This window comes from Oncorhynchus mykiss, chromosome 11, assembly GCF_057628025.1.
Source record: "Oncorhynchus mykiss isolate SJ-2025 chromosome 11, ASM5762802v1, whole genome shotgun sequence".
Classification (NCBI taxonomy): Eukaryota; Metazoa; Chordata; class Actinopteri; order Salmoniformes; family Salmonidae; genus Oncorhynchus; species Oncorhynchus mykiss.
In genome coordinates this window covers 80346008-80368930 of record NC_143032.1, presented here as the reverse complement: position 1 = coordinate 80368930, position 22923 = coordinate 80346008, and the positions used below count along the sequence as shown (strand labels likewise).

General features: G+C 45.2%; 1 protein-coding gene across 1 annotated transcript; it reads left to right on the top strand.

The window, feature by feature from the left end:
* Positions 1-5600: 5600 nt before the first annotated feature.
* On the top strand, positions 5601-16194 carry LOC110536449 (C-C motif chemokine 19). The gene is made up of 4 exons (XM_036936451.2): positions 5601-6034; positions 13170-13293; positions 13665-13779; positions 14446-16194. The coding sequence occupies exons 1-4, from the start codon at positions 5968-5970 to the stop codon at positions 14482-14484; spliced, it is 345 nt and encodes a 114-aa protein (XP_036792346.2). The 5' UTR covers positions 5601-5967; the 3' UTR covers positions 14485-16194.
* Positions 16195-22923: the final 6729 nt, after the last annotated feature.

Genomic DNA, 22923 nt, shown 5'->3' with positions numbered 1-22923 from the left:
TTTGTTGTGCGAAACTGCTGTTAGTTGACAGTTTGAGCATCTACAAATCATCTACAAATCATCTACAAATCATCTACAAATCATCTACAAATCATCTACAAATCATCTAAAAAAAAAGGTGGTACTCAGTGTTGGAAGAGAAGGAATTAGGCTAAGCCTCACACACAGGTTACTAAAGACAGTAGGTTACTAAACACAGTAGTCAACTAAAGACAATGTTACCATAGAGCGTAGGTTACCAAAGACAGTAGTTTACCAAAGACAGTAGGTTACCATAGACAGGTTACTGAAGACCGTAGGCTACTAAAGACTGTAGGCTACTAAAGACAGTAGGTTACTAAAGACAGTAGGTTACCATAGACAGGCTACTGAAGACCGTAGGCTACTAAAGATCGTAGGCTACTAAAGACAGTAGGTTACTAAAGACAGTAGGTTACTAAAGACAGTAGGTTACTAAAGACAATAGGTTACTAAAGACAGTAGGTTACTAAAGACAGTAGGTTACTAAAGACCGTAGGTTACTAAAGAACGTAGGCTGCTAAAGACAGTAGGTTGCCAAAGACAGTAGGTTACCATAGACAGGTTACTGAAGACAGTAGGCTACTGAAGACAGTAGGCTACTGAAGACAGCAGGTTACTAAAGACAGTAGGCTGCTAAAGGCAGTAGGTTACTAAAGACAGTAGGCTGCTAAAGGCAGTAGGTTGCTAAAGACAGTAGATTACTAAAGACAGTAGGTTGCTAAAGACAGTAGGTTACTAAAGACAGTAGGCTGCTAAAGGCAGTAGGTTGCTAAAGGCAGTAGGTTGCTAAAGGCAGTAGGTTACTAAAGGCCGCAGGTTACTAAAGACAGTAGTTTACCAAAGACAGTAGTTTACCAAAGACAGTAGTTTACCAAAGACAGTAGTTTACCAAAGACAGTAGTTTACCAAAGACAATATGATACAGAAGACAGTAGGCTACTAAAGATAGTAGGTTACTGGATGTGTAAAGCAATCCATTATTACTAGCCTGGATAACAAGGTAGGTTGCACAGGATCTGTAAAACAATCCATTATTACTAGCCTGGATAACAAGGTAGGTTGCACAGGATCTGTAAAACAATCCATTATTACTAGCCTGGATAACAAGGTAGGTTGCACAGGATCTGTAAAACAATCCATTATTACCAGCCTGGATAACAAGGTAGGTTGCACAGGATCTGTAAAACAATCCATTATTACCAGCCTGGATAACAAGGTAGGTTGCACAGGATCTGTAAAACAATCCATTATTACCAGCCTGGATAACAAGGTAGGTTGCACAGGATCTGTAAAACAATCCATTATTACTAGCCTGGATAACAAGGTAGGTTGCACAGGATCTGTAAAACAATCCATTATTACCAGCCTGGATAACAAGGTAGGTTGCACAGGATCTGTAAAACAATCCATTATTACCAGCCTGGATAACAAGGTAGGTTGCACAGGATCTGTAAAACAATCCATTATTACCAGCCTGGATAACAAGGTAGGTTGCACAGGATCTGTAAAACAATCCATTATTACCAGCCTGGATAACAAGGTAGGTTGCACAGGATCTGTAAAACAATCCATTATTACCAGCCTGGATAACAAGGTAGGTTGCACAGGATCTGTAAAACAATCCATTATTACTAGCCTGGATAACAAGGTAGGTTGCACAGGATCTGTAAAACAATCCATTATTACTAGCCTGGATAACAAGGTAGGTTGCACAGGATCTGTAAAACAATCCATTATTACCAGCCTGGATAACAAGGTAGGTTGCACAGGATCTGTAAAACAATCCATTATTACCAGCCTGGATAACAAGGTAGGTTGCACAGGATCTGTAAAACAATCCATTATTACCAGCCTGGATAACAAGGTAGGTTGCACAGGATCTGTAAAACAATCCATTATTACCAGCCTGGATAACAAGGTAGGTTGCACAGGATCTGTAAAACAATCCATTATTACCAGCCTGGATAACAAGGTAGGTTGCACAGGATCTGTAAAACAATCCATTATTACCAGCCTGGATAACAAGGTAGGTTGCACAGGATCTGTAAAACAATCCATTATTACCAGCCTGGATAACAAGGTAGGTTGCACAGGATCTGTAAAACAATACATTATTACTAGCCTGGATAACAAGGTAGGTTGCACAGGATCTGTAAAACAATCCATTATTACTAGCCTGGATAACAAGGTAGGTTGCACAGGATCTGTAAAACAATCCATTATTACCAGCCTGGATAACAAGGTAGGTTGCACAGGATCTGTAAAACAATCCATTATTACCAGCCTGGATAACAAGGTAGGTTGCACAGGATCTGTAAAACAATCCATTATTACCAGCCTGGATAACAAGGTAGGTTGCACAGGATCTGTAAAACAATCCATTATTACCAGCCTGGATAACAAGGTAGGTTGCACAGGATCTGTAAAACAATCCATTATTACCAGCCTGGATAACAAGGTAGGTTGCACAGGATCTGTAAAACAATCCATTATTACCAGCCTGGATAACAAGGTAGGTTGCACAGGATCTGTAAAACAATCCATTATTACCAGCCTGGATAACAAGGTAGGTTGCACAGGATCTGTAAAACAATCCATTATTACCAGCCTGGATAACAAGGTAGGTTGCACAGGATCTGTAAAACAATCCATTATTACCAGCCTGGATAACAAGGTAGGTTGCACAGGATCTGTAAAACAATCCATTATTACTAGCCTGGATAACAAGGTAGGTTGCACAGGATCTGTAAAACAATCCATTATTACTAGCCTGGATAACAAGGTAGGTTGCACAGGATCTGTAAAACAATCCATTATTACTAGCCTGGATAACAAGGTAGGTTGCACAGGATCTGTAAAACAATCCATTATTACTAGCCTGGATAACAAGGTAGGTTGCACAGGATCTGTAAAACAATCCATTATTACCAGCCTGGATAACAAGGTAGGTTGCACAGGATCTGTAAAACAATCCATTATTACCAGCCTGGATAACAAGGTAGGTTGCACAGGATCTGTAAAACAATCCATTATTACCAGCCTGGATAACAAGGTAGGTTGCACAGGATCTGTAAAACAATCCATTATTACCAGCCTGGATAACAAGGTAGGTTGCACAGGATCTGTAAAACAATCCATTATTACCAGCCTGGATAACAAGGTAGGTTGCACAGGATCTGTAAAACAATCCATTATTACCAGCCTGGATAACAAGGTAGGTTGCACAGGATCTGTAAAACAATCCATTATTACCAGCCTGGATAACAAGGTAGGTTGCACAGGATCTGTAAAACAATCCATTATTACCAGCCTGGATAACAAGGTAGGTTGCACAGGATCTGTAAAACAATCCATTATTACCAGCCTGGATAACAAGGTAGGTTGCACAGGATCTGTAAAACAATCCATTATTACCAGCCTGGATAACAAGGTAGGTTGCACAGGATCTGTAAAACAATCCATTATTACCAGCCTGCTGAAACGGCGATTTAAAACCCTCAATGGTGTCTGTCCCTCCTACCTGAGGTCAAGCTTTTCCACAACTGAGGGGCTTTAATAGAGAATGCAAAACCCCCCTAATTGGTCCTGCATCTACTGTAGGTACATTATGCTTGGTCTTGAATTTGGTACATTAAGCAGACAGACTCCTTGTTCCTGCATCTAGGTATATTTTACAGACCGACACCGTGGTCCTGCATCTAGGTATATTTAAACAGACCGACTCCTTGGTCCTGCATCTAGGTATATTTAACAGACCGACTCCTTGGTCCAGCATCTAGGTACAGTAAACAGACCGACTCCTTGGTCCTGCATCTAGGTATATTTAACAGACCGACTCCTTGGTCCTGCATCTAGGTATATTTAACAGACCGACTCCTTGGTCCTGCATCTAGGTATATTTAACAGACCGACTCCTTGGTCCTGCATCTAGGTATATTTAACAGACCGACTCCTTGGTCCTGCATCTAGGTATATTTAACAGACCGACTCCTTGGTCCAGCATCTAGGTACAGTAAACAGACCGACTCCTTGGTCCAGCATCGAGGGACATTAAACAGACCGACTCCTTGGTCCTGCATCTAGGTATATTTAACAGACCGACTCCTTGGTCCTGCATCTCGGTATATTTAAGAGCCCGACTCCTTGGTCCAGCATCGAGGTACACTAAACAGACCGACACCGTGGTCCTGCATCTAGGTATATTTAAACAGACCGACTCCTTGGTCCTGCATCTAGGTATATTTAACAGACCGACTCCTTGGTCCAGCATCTAGGTACAGTAAACAGACCGACTCCTTGGTCCAGCATCTAAGTACATTAAACAGACCGACTCCTTGGTCCAGCATCTAGGTACATTAAACAGACCGACTCCTTGGTCCTGCATCTAGGTATATTTAACAGACCGACTCCTTGGTCCAGCATCTAGGTACAGTAAACAGACCGACTCCTTGGTCCAGCATCTAGGTACATTAAACAGACCGACTCCTTGGTCCAGCATCTAGGTATATTTAACAGACCGACTCCTTGGTCCTGCATCTAGCTATATTTAACAGACCGACTCCTTGGTCCTGCATCTAGGTATATTTAAACAGACCGACTCCTTGGTCCAGCATCTAGGTATATTTAACAGACCGACTCCTTGGTCCAGCATCTAGGTATATTTAAACAGACCGACTCCTTGGTCCTGCATCTAGGTATATTTAAACAGACCGACTCCTTGGTCCAGCATCTAGGTATATTTAACAGACCGACTCCTTGGTCCAGCATCTAGGTATATTTAAACAGACCGACTCCTTGGTCCAGCATCTAGGTATATTTAAACAGACCGACTCCTTGATCCTGCATCTAGGTACATTAAACAGACTGACTCCTTGGTCCTGCATCTAGGTACATTAAACAGACCGACTCCTTGGTCCTGCATCTAGGTACATTAAACAGACCGACTCCTTGGTCCTGCATCTAGGTATATTTAACAGACCGACTCCTTGGTCCTGCATCTAGGTATATTTAAACAGACCGACTCCTTGGTCCTGCATCTAGGTATATTTAACAGACCGACTCCTTGGTCCTGCATCTAGGTATATTTAAACAGACCGACTCCTTGGTCCTGCATCTAGGTACATTAAACAGACCGACTCCTTGGCATTGGAGAACCCTCACTGTATGAAAGGTGCATGTCTATCAGATAAGAGGGGGCACGGCAGTGCCTTAAAAGTTACGTGTAAGATCTTGACATCAGATTGATACTTTACAGGCAGTTAATGTAGTGCAGAGAAGTTCTCCTAACTACCAATATAAATTCTCCCCGTACATTTCCTTTGTTATGATGCAACAAGCAGCCTGGTCTCAGAGGAAAACCTATAAAATCTCCAAGATGTATGATCAGTTTACATCATCCAATTCGTGTGATATTGTACGACCAGGTAAGACGTATAATACTATACGTCCTCTAATTTGTATTATATTGTACGGCTGCTATTATATACAGAATGTAATCTAAAGTAAGGTAATGGATTATAAGAAATGGAGAGGCACAGATTTACATACCAAATCTTGGGAATTGCCCTGAAGCTAGATTGCACGCATGCACAAACACACACACACTCTCACAAACACACACACACGCACACACACACACACACACACACTCTCACAAACACACGCACACGCACGGGGGTGTGACTAAAAGTGAAACTTAAACGAGTCTATAAACACAGATTAACAGAGAGGTTCTCATCGCAGAGCAGAGATAATCTCATCACAGAGCAGAGATAGTCTTATCACACAGCAGAGAAGAGAAGACAGACAGACAGAGGAAACCTTTACAGAGAATCACAAACAGACATAATCTACATTTCACACATCTCTCCTCCGTTCTCTGGAAGACATCTTCACTCAGTGTTAGTCCAGACACCTCCGTACGGCTCAGTTTATCAGTGACCTATCATGGCGTCTACCATGGACAGTGCCAAGATCCTCTTCTCTGTTCTGTTTCTCTACGTCTGCTACCAGGGTAAGTCCTCTCTGTTCCTGGACAGGTTGGTTACTTTATCATCATGATGGGATGCAGATATGTCTTTTTTTATGCTGTTCATTACTGGAAGACAAGGTACACAGATAAACTAGTACACACAGGTACACACACACACATGCACGCAGTGGAGTAAAGTACTTAAGTAAAAATACACTAAAGTATTACTTAAATAGTTTTTGGGGTATCTGTACTTTAATTTTGACAACTTTTATTTTTAATTCACTACATTCCTAAATAAATAATGTACTTTTTAATCCATACATTTACCATGACACCCAAAAGTATAATTTTGAATGCTTAGCGGGACAGGAAAAAGGTCCAATTCACCTACTTATCAAGAGAAGACCCCTGGTCATCTCTACTGCCTCTGATCTGACAGACTCACTAAACAGAGAAGACCCATGGTCATCCCTACTGCCTCTGATCTGACAGACTCACTAAACAGAGAACATCCCTGGTCATCTCTACTGCCTCTGATCTGACAGACTCACTAAACAGAGAAGACCCATGGTCATCCCTACTGCCTCTGATCTGACAGACTCACTCAACAGAGAACACCCCTGGTCATCTCTACTGCCTCTGATCTGACAGACTCACTAAACAGAGAACATCCCTGGTCATCCCTACTGCCTCTGATCTGGTGGACTCACTAAACAGAGAACATCTCTGGTCATCTCTACTGCCTCTGATCTGACAGACTCCCTAAACAGAGAATATCCCTGGTCATCTCTACTGCCTCTGATCTGACAGACTCACTAAACAGAGAGCATACCTGGTCATCACTACTGCCTCTGATCTGACAGACTCCCTAAACAGAGAATATCCCTGGTCATCTCTACTGCCTCTGATCTGACAGACTCACTAAACACACATGCTTTGTTTGTAGATGATGTTAGAGTGTCCCCCTTTGCTATCTGTACATTTAAAAAGCAAGAAAATTGTGCCGTCTGGTTTTCTGAATATAAGGAATTTTAAAAGATTTATAGTTTTACTTTTGAAACTTAAGTATATTTTAGCAATTACATTTATTTTTGATACTTAAGTATATTTAAAAACAAAATACCTTTAGACTTTCTCAGGTAGTATTTTACTAGGTAACTTTCACTTTTACTCGAGTCATTTTCTCTTAAGGTATCTTTACCTTTACTCAAGTATGACAATTGGGTACTTTTTCCAACACTGCACGCACACGCACACACAAACACACACGCACACACACGCACACAAACACACACAAACACACACAAACGCACGAACACTAGAAAATGCTTCCATGGTGGGAATCCCCAGGCAGACAGCATCCATCCTTACCTAGTGTCTCTTTATCTCTCTCTCTTATCAATCTTAAACAATTTCTCTCTCTCTCTCTCTGTGTGTGTGTGTGTGTGTGTGTGTATGTGTGTGTGTGTGTGTGTGTGTGTGTGTGTGTGTGTGTGTGTGTGTGTGTGTGTGTGTGTGTGTGTATGTGTGTGTGTGTGTGCGCTGCACTTGACTCAAAGGCCCTTCCATAGAAACATCCACATTTTGGACTGAAATAGCAAGGATAACATTGGACAGTGTCAATGACCCTGTTTCCCACTACTATACTACATCAACCCTGAGACACTCAAGCCATAACTAATCATGGTCACAGCGAAGGGAGTATTACATTTCAAATGTAGGCTAAAACCCATTCAAAACTAGTATTTCATATTTCAGTTGTGGGATACCCAAATCTCTCCCACAAGGACACACTGTAATATGTGTGACATATTCACCTCCGGTTCTCTCCCTCCTTTCTGTTTCCTGTCCTCCCTCTTTGTCACACGTTGTTCTTTTGACTCAGTGCTCTGTGTCCTATCCCCCCATCTGTTTCCTATCCCCCTTCGGTCTCCTATCCCTCCCTCGGGCTCCTATCCCTCCATCGGTCTCCTATCCCTCCCTCTGTCTCCTATCCCTCCATCAGTCTCCTATCCCTCCCTCGGTCTCCTATCCCTCCCTCGGTCTCCTATCCCTCCCTCGGTCTCCTATCCCTCCAGCTGTCTCCTATCCCTCCCTCGGTCTCCTATCCCTCCATCGGTCTCCTATCCCTCCCTCGGTCTCCTATCCCTCCCTCGGTCTCCTATCCCTCCCTCGGTCTCCTATCCCTCCAGCTGTCTCCTATCCCTCCCTCGGTCTCCTATCCCTCCCTCGATCTCCTATCCCTCCCTCGGTCTCCTATCCCTCCCTCGGTCTCCTATCACTCCCTCGGTCTCCTATCCCTCCCTCGGTCTCCTATCCATCCCTCGGTCTCCTATCCCTCCAGCTGTCTCCTATCCCTCCATCGGTCTCCTATCCCTCCCTCGGTCTTCTATCCCTCCCTCGGTCTCCTATCCCTCCCTCGGTCTCCTATCCCTCCCTCGGTCTCCTATCCCTCCCTCGGTCTCCTATCACTCCCTCGGTCTCCTATCCCTCCCTCGGTCTCCTATCCATCCCTCGGTCTCCTATCCCTCCAGCTGTCTCCTATCCCTCCATCGGTCTCCTATCCCTCCCTCGGTCTTCTATCCCTCCCTCGGTCTCCTATCCCTCCCTCGGTCTTCTATCCCTCCCTCGGTCTCCTATCCCTCCCTCGGTCTCCACCCCTCCCTCGGTCTCCTATCCCTCCCTCGGTCTTATATCCCTCCCTCGGTCTCCTATCCCTCCCTCGGTCTCCTATCCCCCCATCGGTCTCTTATCCCTCCAGCTGTCTCCTATCCCTCCAGCTGTCTCCTATCCCTCCAGCTGTCTCCTATCCCTCCAGCTGTCTCCTATCCCTCCAGCTGTCTCCTATCCCCCCATCGGTCTCCTATCCCTCCCTCGGTCTCCTATCCCTCTCTCGGTCTCCTATCCCTCCATCGGTCTCCTATCCCTCCCTCTGTCTCCTATCCCTCCATCTATCTCCTATCCCTCCCTCGGTCTCCTATCCCCCCACCGGTCTCCTATCCCTCCCTCGGTCTCCTATCCCTCCATCGGTCTCCAATCCCTCCCTCGGTCTCCAATCCCTCCATCGGTCTCCTATCCCTCCATCGGTCTCCTATCCCTCCATCGGTCTCCTATCCCTCCATCGGTCTCCTATCCCTCCCTCGGTCTCCTATCCCTCCATCGGTCTCCTATCCCTTCCTCGGTCTCCTATCCCCCCATCGGTCTCCGATCCCTCCATCGGTCTCCTATCCCTCCCTCGGTCTCCTATCCCCCCATCGGTCTCCTATCCCTCCCTCGGTCTCCTATCCCTCCCTCGGTCTCCTATCCCTCCATCGGTCTCTTATCCCTCCCTCGGTCTCCTATCCCTCCATCGGTCTCCTATCCCTCCCTCGGTCTCCTATCCCCCCATCGGTCTCCTATCCCTCCAGCTGTCTCCTATCCCTCCATCGGTCTCCTGTCCCTCCATCGGTCTCCTGTCCCTCCATCGGTCTCCTGTCCCTCCATCGGTCTCATATCCCTCCCTCGGTCTCCTATCCCTCCCTCGGTCTCCTATCCCTCCAGCTGTCTCCTATCCCTCCATCGGTCTCCTATCCCTCCCTCGGTCTCCTATCCCTCCATCGGTCTCCTATCCCTTCCTCGGTTTCCTATCCCCCCATCGGTCTCCTATCCCTCCATCGGTCTCCTATCCCTCCCTCGGTCTCCTATCCCCCCATCGGTCTCCTATCCCCCCATCGGTCTCCTATCCCTCCATCGGTCTCCTATCCCTCCCTCGGTCTCCTATCCCTCCATCGGTCTCCTATCCCTCCCTCGGTCTCCTATCCCTCCACTGGTCTCCTATCCCTCCCTCGGTCTCCTATCCCCCCATCGGTCTCCTATCCCTCCCTCGGTCTCCTATCCCTCCATCGGTCTCCTGTCCCTCCATCGGTCTCCTGTCCCTCCATCGGTCTCCTGTCCCTCCATCGGTCTCCTATCCCTCCCTCGGTCTCCTATCCCTCCCTCGGTCTCCTATCCCTCCAGCTGTCTCCTATCCCTCCCTCGGTCTCCTATCCCTCCCTCGGTCTCCTATCCCTCCATCGGTCTCCTATCCCTCCCTCGGTCTCCTATCCCTCCCTCGGTCTCCTATCCCTCCCTCGGTCTCCTATCCCTCCCTCGGTCTCCTATCACTCCCTCGGTCTCCTATCCCTCCCTCGGTCTCCTATCCATCCCTCGGTCTCCTGTCCCTCCAGCTGTCTCCTATCCCTCCATCGGTCTCCTATCCCTCCCTCGGTCTTCTATCCCTCCCTCGGTCTCCTATCCCTCCCTCGGTCTTCTATCCCTCCCTCGGTCTCCTGTCCCTCCCTCGGTCTCCTGTCCCTCCCTCGGTCTCCTATCCCTCCCTCGGTCTTATATCCCTCCCTCGGTCTCCTATCCCTCCCTCGGTCTCCTATCCCCCCATCGGTCTCTTATCCCTCCAGCTGTCTCCTATCCCTCCAGCTGTCTCCTATCCCTCCTATCCCTCCAGCTGTCTCCTATCCCTCCAGCTGTCTCCTATCCCTCCAGCTGTCTCCTATCCCCCCATCGGTCTCCTATCCCTCCCTCGGTCTCCTATCCCTCTCTCGGTCTCCTATCCCTCCATCGGTCTCCTATCCCTCCCTCTGTCTCCTATCCCTCCATCTATCTCCTATCCCTCCCTCGGTCTCCTATCCCCCCACCGGTCTCCTATCCCTCCCTCGGTCTCCTATCCCTCCATCGGTCTCCTATCCCTCCCTCGGTCTCCAATCCCTCCATCGGTCTCCTATCCCTCCATCGGTCTCCTATCCCTCCCTCGGTCTCCTATCCCTCCATCGGTCTCCTATCCCTCCCTCGGTCTCCTATCCCTCCATCGGTCTCCTATCCCTTCCTCGGTCTCCTATCCCCCCATCGGTCTCCTATCCCTCCATCGGTCTCCTATCCCTCCCTCGGTCTCCTATCCCCCCATCGGTCTCCTATCCCTCCCTCGGTCTCCTATCCCTCCCTCGGTCTCCTATCCCTCCATCGGTCTCTTATCCCTCCCTCGGTCTCCTATCCCTCCATCGGTCTCCTATCCCTCCCTCGGTCTCCTATCCCCCCATCGGTCTCCTATCCCTCCAGCTGTCTCCTATCCCTCCATCGGTCTCCTGTCCCTCCATCGGTCTCCTGTCCCTCCATCGGTCTCCTGTCCCTCCATCGGTCTCATATCCCTCCCTCGGTCTCCTATCCCTCCCTCGGTCTCCTATCCCTCCAGCTGTCTCCTATCCCTCCATCGGTCTCCTATCCCTCCCTCGGTCTCCTATCCCTCCATCGGTCTCCTATCCCTTCCTCGGTTTCCTATCCCCCCATCGGTCTCCTATCCCTCCATTGGTCTCCTATCCCTCCCTCGGTCTCCTATCCCCCCATCGGTCTCCTATCCCCCCATCGGTCTCCTATCCCTCCATCGGTCTCCTATCCCTCCCTCGGTCTCCTATCCCTCCATCGGTCTCCTATCCCTCCCTCGGTCTCATATCCCTCCCTCGGTCTCCTATCCCTCCCTCGGTTTCCTATCCCTCCAGCTGTCTCCTATCCCTCCATCGGTCTCCTATCCCTCCCTCGGTCTCCTATCCCTCCATCGGTCTCCTATCCCTTCCTCGGTTTCCTATCCCCCCATCGGTCTCCTATCCCTCCATCGGTCTCCTATCCCTCCCTCGGTCTCCTATCCCCCCATCGGTCTCCTATCCCCCCATCGGTCTCCTATCCCTCCATCGGTCTCCTATCCCTCCCTCGGTCTCCTATCCCTCCATCGGTCTCCTATCCCTCCCTCGGTCTCCTATCCCTCCACTGGTCTCCTATCCCTCCCTCGGTCTCCTATCCCCCCATCGGTCTCCTATCCCTCCCTCGGTCTCCTATCCCTCCATCGGTCTCCTGTCACTCCATCGGTCTCCTGTCCCTCCATCGGTCTCCTGTCCCTCCATCGGTCTCCTATCCCTCCCTCGGTCTCCTATCCCTCCCTCGGTCTCCTATCCCTCCCTCGGTCTCCTATCCCTCCATCGGTCTCTTATCCCTCCCTCGGTCTCCTATCCCTCCATCGGTCTCCTATCCCTCCCTCGGTCTCCTATCCCCCCATCGGTCTCCTATCCCTCCAGCTGTCTCCTATCCCTCCATCGGTCTCCTGTCCCTCCATCGGTCTCCTGTCCCTCCATCGGTCTCCTGTCCCTCCATCGGTCTCATATCCCTCCCTCGGTCTCCTATCCCTCCCTCGGTCTCCTATCCCTCCCTCGGTCTCCTATCCCTCCAGCTGTCTCCTATCCCTCCATCGGTCTCCTATCCCTCCCTCGGTCTCCTATCCCTCCATCGGTCTCCTATCCCTTCCTCGGTTTCCTATCCCCCCATCGGTCTCCTATCCCTCCATCGGTCTCCTATCCCTCCCTCGGTCTCCTATCCCCCCATCGGTCTCCTATCCCCCCATCGGTCTCCTATCCCTCCATCGGTCTCCTATCCCTCCCTCGGTCTCCTATCCCTCCACTGGTCTCCTATCCCTCCCTCGGTCTCCTATCCCCCCATCGGTCTCCTATCCCTCCCTCGGTCTCCTATCCCTCCATCGGTCTCCTGTCCCTCCATCGGTCTCCTGTCCCTCCATCGGTCTCCTGTCCCTCCATCGGTCTCCTATCCCTCCCTCGGTCTCCTATCCCTCCCTCGGTCTCCTATCCCTCCATCGGTCTCCTGTCCCTCCATCGGTCTCCTGTCCCTCCATCGGTCTCCTGTCCCTCCATCGGTCTCCTATCCTTCCCTCGGTCTCCTATCCCTCCCTCGGTCTCCTATCCCTCCCTCGGTCTCCTATCCCTCCAGCTGTCTCCTATCCCTCCCTCGGTCTCCTATCCCTCCCTCGGTCTCCTATCCCTCCATCGGTCTGCTATCCCTCCCTCGGTCTCCTATCCCTCCATCGGTCTCCTATCCCTCCCTCGGTCTCCTATCCCTCCCTCGGTCTCCTATCCCTCCCTCGGTCTCCTATCCCTCCCTCGGTCTCCTATCCCTCCATCGGTCTCCTATCCCTCCCTCGGTCTCCTATCCCTCCATCGGTCTCCTATCCCTCCAGCTGTCTCCTTATTTCTCCATCACTAATTCTCTATAACTTTACAACATTAGTTGTTGTTGGGGCAATTATCTGCTTGACTGTTTAACAGAATTCAATGTTTTTGTAAATTCTCTTTCTCTCCTCTTTCAGTGACTCATGGCCAGATGGTGATGGACTGCTGTCTGGAGGTCAACAAAAAAGAGATCCCACAACGCATTGTCACTGGTTACCAACCTCAGGTTAGGGGTCAAGGCTGCTCCATTGACGCCATGGTGTGAGTATCCTATTGACTGAGAGACCGGAGGTTCAGGTATTCGCTTAAAGACTTAGGCCGCGTTCCAGGCTGACCACATTGCAGTCAACTGACAGATTTCACAATGCCTGAATAAGTCTTTAACATATTAGCTAGACTCTTCAGATGATACAGCAATTGGATATCTGACTCAACAGCCAATGACATGGCATGTAACCACACGACTGCAATGAGGTCGCCCCGGAATGCCACCAGTGTCCAATCCAAAACTCTTCCTGGAGATCAGAGAGGATTGGATTGGCCTAAAAGCAGTGTGGTGAAAACTCCAACTGACGTTATGGTTGTATATAGACGATGGTCTGTACTGATGTGGTGCTTGTATTGTGTTCCAGCTTCAACACCAGAAAGGGACGTAGGCTGTGTGCCCCCACCGACCCTGCCTGGGTTACTAACCTGATGAAACACATGGACAAGCTGATCAAGATGTGCGATGACACCAACTTCAAGGTATGCTGTTCTCACTTAGACTGCACGCTCAGTTCAACGTCTGCATTGGGCCGTACAGCATTTACAGGGATACGGCCTCTGCAGAAGTCAGGACATTCATACCTCTTGCTCTTCGCCGAGCAGCGCAGAGCTGTTTTGAATGAAGTCGTCAAGGAAGTGAGTTTGTGTTTATACAGTACCTCCCTCCCCCACCTACTGTCAACCAATCGTGACCAACGCGGAGTTGTCTGTGTTATTGCAGCATTTGAGAGGCGCACGGCGAAGGGGATTCAGAGCTAAATTTGGCCTCTGCGTGCCTCCTGAGGCGCCATCTGTAGGGAGCCTCTGACCACATATTCAGATCAAGTGTAAATGGTCTCTTAGACTCCATCTTTTAGCAACATGTTACGTTACTCTTACGTTGTGTCATTGTCCTGAAGACTAAGGGCTGGATTTAATCCTTATCGCGGACGATCTGCCAAGAAAACATGTGATAGTAATTTCTGATTGAGCCTAGACATGCAGCGTTTACAGGGAATGTGGTCTCAAGACACATCGCCTTTTTAAATTTAAATCTATCATCAACTAGGATCTTCTGCAATACGTCTGTGATTCGGATCAAATCCAGTGCTAACGTTCAAACTCCAACTGATCTAACACTGTCTGTGTGTATCTGTGTGTTTGCAGGGTAAACACTGTAAGAAGTTGATGTCCAAGCAGTCCTAAAGTCCCAATTGGACGCCCTCCCTCCACCCTCACTGCCACCTCACTGCCACCTCCACCCCCCTTCTCCTGGTCCATGGGAGTTTTTTTTTTTTAAATGAATGGAAAAATGTGATTCCTCCTACCACTAGTGCACTTTTTCAGTTTCCTTCCATCTTCAGTCTTTATCCAGCAGACCATGTTGTTTCTTCTGTCAGTTTTTACCCAGCATGCCATGTTGTTTCCTTCTGTCTTCAGTTTTTACCCAGCATGCCATGTTGTTTCCTTCTGTCTTCAGTTTTTACCCAGCAGACCATGTTGTTTCCTTCTGTCTTCAGTTTTTACCCAGCAGACCATGTTGTTTCCTTCTGTCTTCAGTTTTTACCCAGCATGCCATGTTGTTTCCTTCTGTCTTCAGTTTTTACCCAGCAGACCATGTTGTTTCCTTCTGTCTTCAGTTTTTACCCAGCAGACCATGTTGTTTCCTTCTGTCTTCAGTTTTTACCCAGCATTCCATGTTGTTTCCTTCTGTCTTCAGTTTTTACCCAGCATGCCATGTTGTTTCCTTCTGTCTTCAATTTTTACCCAGCAGACCATGTTGTTTCCTTCTGTCTTCAGTTTTTACCCAGCAGACCATGTTGTTTCCTTCTGTCTTCAGTTTTTACCCAGCATGCCATGTTGTTTCCTTCTGTCTTCAGTTTTTACCCAGCATGCCATGTTGTTTCCTTCTGTCTTCAGTTTTTACCCAGCATGCCATGTTGTTTCCTTCTGTCTTCAGTTTTTACCCAGCAGACCATGTTGTTTCCTTCTGTCTTCAGTTTTTACCCAGCAGACCATGTTGTTTCCTTCTGTCTTCAGTTTTTACCCAGCATGCCATGTTGTTTCCTTCTGTCTTCAGTTTTTACCCAGCATGCCATGTTGTTTCCTTCTGTCTTCAATTTTTACCCAGCAGACCATGTTGTTTTCTTCTGTCTTCAGTTTTTACCCAGCATGCCATGTTGTTTCCTTCTGTCTTCAGTTTTTACCCAGCATGCCATGTTGTTTCCTTCTGTCTTCAGTTTTTACCCAGCAGACCATGTTGTTTCTCAGTGGCACATTCATGTACTATATCTTTTATAACTTTTATGTGACAAAATGATAAATAACATTCCAGAAAGAGTAAATTAGCTTTGATTCCACCTGGGAACCTTAAAGCTACAGTCTGGGATTGGAAAAGTAATAAAACAACTATTTTATTAACATGTATTTAATCAGGGGAGCCACATTGAGACCAGGGACTCATTTTCAATGGTGCCTTTAGATCACAAAGCTATAACGTGTTTAGCTAGCTGATATGTGAAATACCTATTCTGTCAAGTCAAGGTTTCAGCAACGCCTGGGCTGAGGAGAGTGCCCTATAGCTTTAAGGTCATAAGTCAGGGGTTAAAGGTCAGGGGTCAAAACGTACTGGCAGCTGGTTCAAACACCCATCTTTAAATTAAACTCAGAGACAATCAAACATTTGCTAACTTTTTGTGAACTTTGCATTTAATTAATATAGATTTTTCATTGATCCTTTTTAACAATGACTGTCAAATCAAGATTTTGAGTGAACTTGAATTCATTTTTTAATTAAATGAGACCTTTAATGACTAACCTCAAAAGGTAAAATATTGTAGTTCATTGATACCTTGCTCTTGTCTATTTTGAAGGATTAAACTGTGAGTAGATGAAATTAAAGGAACTGTAAAGTGACTGGTCCATTTATGGGTGTAACATTTATAAAACGTGTTGTGGTCCCTAGCTACAGTTATTGATGCAGGTTTAGAGTGCATCCTAATTGGCACCCTATGGGCCCTATGGGTCCTGGTTAAAATAAGTGCACTATGGAGGGAATATGTTGGGATACGGATAAGTTTGATTAAGATATCAGACATTGATTTGAGAGTCCAGATAAAAGTCCCCAGAACCAAAAAAAAAAAATCCATCTTTATCTACACTGTTTAAGATTGCTGCATATTTTTTTTACATCTAGGGGCTATTTCCAAAAGCCTATTCCAACCCTATTCCACAAAAAGGCATTTTTTTTTTTTTGGGGGGGGGGGGGGTGGTTGTGAGAGAGAGACAGAGAGAGAGTGAGAGAGAGAGCGAGAGCAAGCGAGGGAGAGCAGGTGAGAAAAATAAATCCGAAATGAAAACTACAGTGAAAGCTAAAGCCTTACCAAAATAGAGGCTACAGCCAAACAAAAGAAGAAGTTATAGCAAACAAGAGTAGAGTTCAGCCACCTTGTGATTAGAAATCTGTGAACTGAGAGACAACAAAGAATACTGGAACACACACACACTAAATGGGAACTGGGCCAGACTGTAGGAGTATTGCTTCATACCACATTTGAACACAAACTTGAATTTATTGCCACATTTACAAGGTGTGTTTTTCCATAGAACTCCAGGCTATGACATCTGGGAGTTTTCCCACCTTTGGGAGCGATGAAAGAAAACATTGGGGAGCACAATACGTCAGAATACACAGTTAATAGTATTTTTCTTTAGGAGGTGTGTGCAAACATCTTGAGAATGGGGGTGGATGGGAAAAACCGGCATGTCATGACTTCCTTTCCAGCGAAGGGGTTCACGCATCCTGTTTTCCTTCTAGCATGTCATCTAGATTGACAATTAATTACAAGTCCATAACATGTTGTGCCGTTAAATGAAACACACAATAAGATAATAATAATAATAATAAATAATAATAATAATAATATAATAATAATAATAATAATATAATAATAATAATAATATAATAATAAATAATAATAATAATAATAATAATAATATAATAATAATAATAATAATAATATAATAATAAATAATAATAATAATAATATAATAATAAATAATAAATAATAATAATAATAATAATAAATAATAATAATAATAAATAATAAATAATAATATAATAATAATAATAATAATATAATAATAATAATAAATAATAAATAATAATAATAATAAATAATAATAAATAATAATAATAATAATAATAATAATAATAAATAATAATAATAATAAATAATAAATAATAATAATAATAATAATATAATAATAATAATAATATAATAATAATAATATAATAATAATAATATAATAATAATAATAAATAATAATAATAATAATAAATAATAATAATAATAATATAATAATAATAATTAATAATAATAATAAATAATAATAAATAATAATAATAAATAATAATATAATAATAATAATAATAATAATAATATAATAATAATAATAATAACTTTATCCTCGTGGGGAAGTTTTGGTTGCGGCTCTGTGCAAAATGGAAGATTATCCCCCGTATAAAGACAGAGGATAAATACAAGTAGGAAATGCATTCCTTTTCCACAACTGTTTACACCCGTTTGCTGAATCTTTGGGCCATTTTTCCCCCAAACCACTAAATATAAAACGCTACAAATCTCTAGCAAAAGCAAACGCTACATTGAAAACTGTTCTCTTTACAAAATGTTTTTATTTTGCAACACGCCACATGAATAGAGGTGTCTACCAACACACTGATGTGTTCAACACAAACCACTACTATGAATAGAGCTGTCTACCAACACACTGATGTGTTCAACACAAACCACTACTATGAATAGAGGTGTCTACCAACACACTGATGTGTTCAACACAAACCACTACTATGAATGGAGGTGTCTACCAACACACTGATGTGTTCAACACAAACCACTACTATGAATAGAGCTGTCTACCAACACACTGATGTGTTCAACACAAACCACTACTATGAATGGAGGTGTCTACCAACACACTGATGTGTTCAACACAAACCACTACTATGAATGGAGGTGTCTACCAACACACTGATGTGTTCAACACAAACCACTACTATGAATAGAGCTGTCTACCAACACACTGATGTGTTCAACACAAATAACTACTATGAATAGAGCTGTCTACCAACACACTGATGTGTTCAACACAAACCACTACTATGAATAGAGCTGTCTACCAACACACTGATGTGTTCAACACAAACCACTACTATGAATAGAGGTGTCTACCAACACACTGATGTGTTCAACACAAACCACTACTATGAATAGAGGTGTCTACCAACACACTGATGTGTTCAACACAAACCACTACTATGAATAGAGCTGTCTACCAACACACTGATGTGTTCAACACAAACCACTACTATGAATAGAGGTGTCTACCAACACACTGATGTGTTCAACACAAATAACTACTATGAATAGAGCTGTCTACCAACACACTGATGTGTTCAACACAAATAACTACTATGAATAGAGGTGTCTACCAACACACTGATGTGTTCAACACAAACCACTACTATGAATAGAGCTGTCTACCAACACACTGATGTGTTCAACACAAACCACTACTATGAATAGAGCTGTCTACCAACACACTGATGTGTTCAACACAAAACACTACTATGAATAGAGCTGTCTACCAACACACTGATGTGTTCAACACAAATAACTACTATGAATAGAGCTGTCTACCAACACACTGATGTGTTCAACACAAAGAACTACTATGAATAGAGGTGTCTACCAACACACTGATGTGTTCAACACAAATAACTACTATGAATAGAGCTGTCTACCAACACACTGATGTGTTCAACACAAACCACTACTATGAATAGAGCTGTCTACCAACACACTGATGTGTTCAACACAAACCACTACTATGAATAGAGGTGTCTACCAACACACTGATGTGTTCAACACAAACCACTACTATGAATAGAGGTGTCTACCAACACACTGATGTGTTCAACACAAAACACTACTATGAATAGAGCTGTCTACCAACACACTGATGTGTTCAACACAAACCACTACTATGAATAGAGGTGTCTACCAACACACTGATGTGTTCAACACAAACCACTACTATGAATAGAGGTGTCTACCAACACACTGATGTGTTCAACACAAAACACTACTATGAATATCCCATCAGTTATGTCTTTTGCATTTTCAGTGTGACACTGTAGCCGGTTGTAAAATATTGTTACAGTCATGTATGACTACGCAAATATACATAAATAAAACACTCAAATGCACTACAGTAACAAAAACATTGTAATTGATTTCCAAAATATAGTATTTTTGAACACTTGTGTTTGGCACCCTATGTATCACTTACCCAAGAGGAGAAAACCAGGAAAACAATTCAGTAAGATAAAGGGCTTTCTGTACAAGAACAAAAAATGAAAGTAGCTCATTCTTTAAAAAAATCTAAAAACAAAGACAAAAATGCATGCAAAATGTAAGAATAGAAGACATTAGGCTGCATCCTGCCTCCTATTTTGGTCTGACCACAGTACCTCATCTACATCACAAGCCATGTTCTCCCTGGCTCAACAGCACCTCATCTACATCACAAGCCATGTTCTCCCTGGCTCAACAGCACCTCATCTACATCACAAGCCATGTTCTCCCTGGCTCAACAGCACCTCATCTACATCACAAGCCATGTTCTCCCTGGCTCAACAGCACCTCATCTACATCACAAGCCATGTTCTCCCTGGCTCAACAGCACCTCATCTACATCACAAGCCATGTTCTCCCTGGCTCAACAGCACCTCATCTACATCACAAGCCATGTTCTCCCTGGCTCAACAGCACCTCATCTACATCACAAGCCATGTTCTCCCTGGCTCAACAGCACCTCATCTACATCACAAGCCATGTTCTCCCTGGCTCAACAGCACCTCATCTACATCACAAGCCATGTTCTCCCTGGCTCAACAGCACCTCATCTACATCACAAGCCATGTTCTCCCTGGCTCAACAGCACCTCATCTACATCACAAGCCATGTTCTCCCTGGCTCAACAGCACCTCATCTACATCACAAGCCATGTTCTCCCTGGCTCAACAGCACCTCATCTACATCACAAGCCATGTTCTCCCTGGCTCAACAGCACCTCATCTACATCACAAGCCATGTTCTCCCTGGCTCAACAGCACCTCATCTACATCACAAGCCATGTTCTCCCTGGCTAAACAGCAGAGAAAGACTCTTCTGGAGTGACGGATCCAGCCGCCCAAAGCCCCCACATCAACGTCACCACATCCATCCTCCATTGCCTGGAGAAGAGGCAGGCGTGCAAGGGGATGGCGGTCACACACCTTCCATCACCATGCCGAAAAAAAACTCTTCAATTGTGTGTAGGAATGGGGAATATGGTGGGAGGTATAGAACAATACATTGTGGGTGGTTAATGAACCAGTTGCGGACCAGAGCAGCCCGGTGGAAACTCACGTTAACCCTCTGAGTTTTGCTCAAATGGCACCCTGTAGACCGGTTTCAGCCGAATTCGGTTGAATTGTAATACACAGTCCAATGTAGAAAAGCCCACCTGGTGAATGTTATTGAATATTGTTTTGTCTGCAATGATGTGGTTCTGGATTTCTCGTAGTCTAATGGTATTGTTTGCCACCACCATGTTCACACTAGCCGGTCTCCTGTTCTGGTGTGAACAGCCGGTGTCTTCCATCATGGCCTGGCCATCTCTCAGTTCTGAACAAGACCCAAACATGATTGGTTACAGTAAGATAAAATAATCTATTTTCTTTCAATATGAAATGACATTACCGTAACATTGGCCAACAACCACTGGGTAACATAGGCCTACTGATATGTCGGACTACAGTATAAATACATAAAGACCATAGAGTATATAGTAGGCAACTTACCGGATCTCATTTCTAAATGTACAGATGATAGATGCAACCGTGTAGCGGCTCAGGTTGGGCTGAACTCTCTGCCCAGCCTCCCTCATACTCAATCCATGGATGAGCACATGGTCAACCAATGAGGCCCTGATCTCATCTGAGACAACTGTCCTCGTCTCACTCCCTTCACCTCCAGCTCTTTCTTCACCATTGACTTCCATTTTCCTCCAGAACAGGAGAGCTCCTCTGTGGCCTTTTATAGTGCTAAAGCTCTGATTTCTAAGTGAACAACTTAGCAGCTAGTGTTTACACCTGTGAGGAGTGGGTGTTGCCAACTAGTATATAGAGCTTGGCATTGGGATCGGTGTTGCTTTCCAAAGGGACTAAAGAGATCTTCATTTTGAATGTTGTGCCTAATGTAGAGAACTGTGTGTAATGTTTTGCAAAAAGTGTGATATAGAATTGAAAACTGAGTGTAAAGCAGGAATTGTGCTTGCAATTTTGCAGACTCGGTTTAGGGATTTGGTACATGAGTTTCAGGTTTCGGTGATTTATAGAACTGGTGGTAGAGGTTAACACAGGGGATCTAGTAGTGTGTGTGTGTGTGTGTGTGTGTGTGTGTGTGTGTGTATGTGTATGTGTATGTGTGTGTGTGTGTATGTGTATGTGTGTGTGTGTGTGTGTGTGTGTGTGTGTGTGTGTGTGTGTGTGCGTGTGTGTGTGTGTGTGTGTGTGTGTGTGTGTGTGTGTGTGTGTGTGTGTGTGTGTGTGTGTGTGTGTGTGTAAAACTGTGATGATCATCTGGTCCTACTGGTGGTTTTAAACATTCAGGAGCCTTACTGCCGCTGGGATAAAGGATCGCTTGGCCTCATTTCTCCCTGAGGGGAGTAGCTCAAACCTCTGGTAAAGAGAATGTCTGGGCTCCATCAGTACCTTGTGGGCTTTTGGGAAGGATCTTATGACATAAATAACCTCCTCATCTGTCTGCTTGACCCCCCTAGCACCTTAGTAGCAGAGCGAACAATTGTATTGCAGCTTTTTGTCGATTGCTTACACACTGAAAGTGAATGCTTAGACAAAAGCATCAACACTTAACTTTTGTATCTATGCCTTAAACAAAGGTACAAAAAGTACAAACACATTTTCCACTTAGCAATTTGTTTGCAATTCTGCAAACCACTTTCTAAACACTACACACGGTTTCTTAAATTAGACACTTTGTTCAAGAATGAAATCTCTGGGAAAACACTTCTATTGAAAATGCAAAACATACCTGAAACTGGCTACACACACACACACACACACACACACACACACACACACACACACACACACACACACACACACACACACACACACACACACACACACACACACACACACACACACACACACGAAAACACTTCTACAGTAATTGAACACCAATTAGTCTGAACCTTACCACTACAAATAGACCTCAGGTAAGATCACATCTTTGGTGAGAACTTTACAAACATGGAGGCAGTGAGAGGCAAAGGCAGAGGCCAAAGAGCACCAATAGACGGAGACATATTTCCGACAACATTAAGGGCAACTTTGGTGGACCGTGTCATAAATCATGGCCTTTACGGAGAGTCCAGCCCAACCTGAGTCGCTACACGGTAGCATCCAGAATACGGACATTTAGACTGGAGAACAGGTATGTCTTCAACTTTCTACACTAGACTGTACCTATGGAATTGTTGCACATCAATCTGCAT

What these genes read in the sequence shown, in the direction of transcription:
- LOC110536449 (XM_036936451.2), top strand. Translation starts at nt 5,968, where the DNA reads ATGGCGTCTACCATGGACAGTGCCAAGATCCTCTTCTCTGTTCTGTTT. An exon ending in TCTCTACGTCTGCTACCAGG is followed by an intron (nt 6,035 to 13,169) that starts GTAAGTCCTCTC and finishes CTCCTCTTTCAG; the next exon opens with TGACTCATGGCCAGATGGTG. An exon ending in GCGATGACACCAACTTCAAG is followed by an intron (nt 13,780 to 14,445) that starts GTATGCTGTTCT and finishes GTGTGTTTGCAG; the next exon opens with GGTAAACACTGTAAGAAGTT.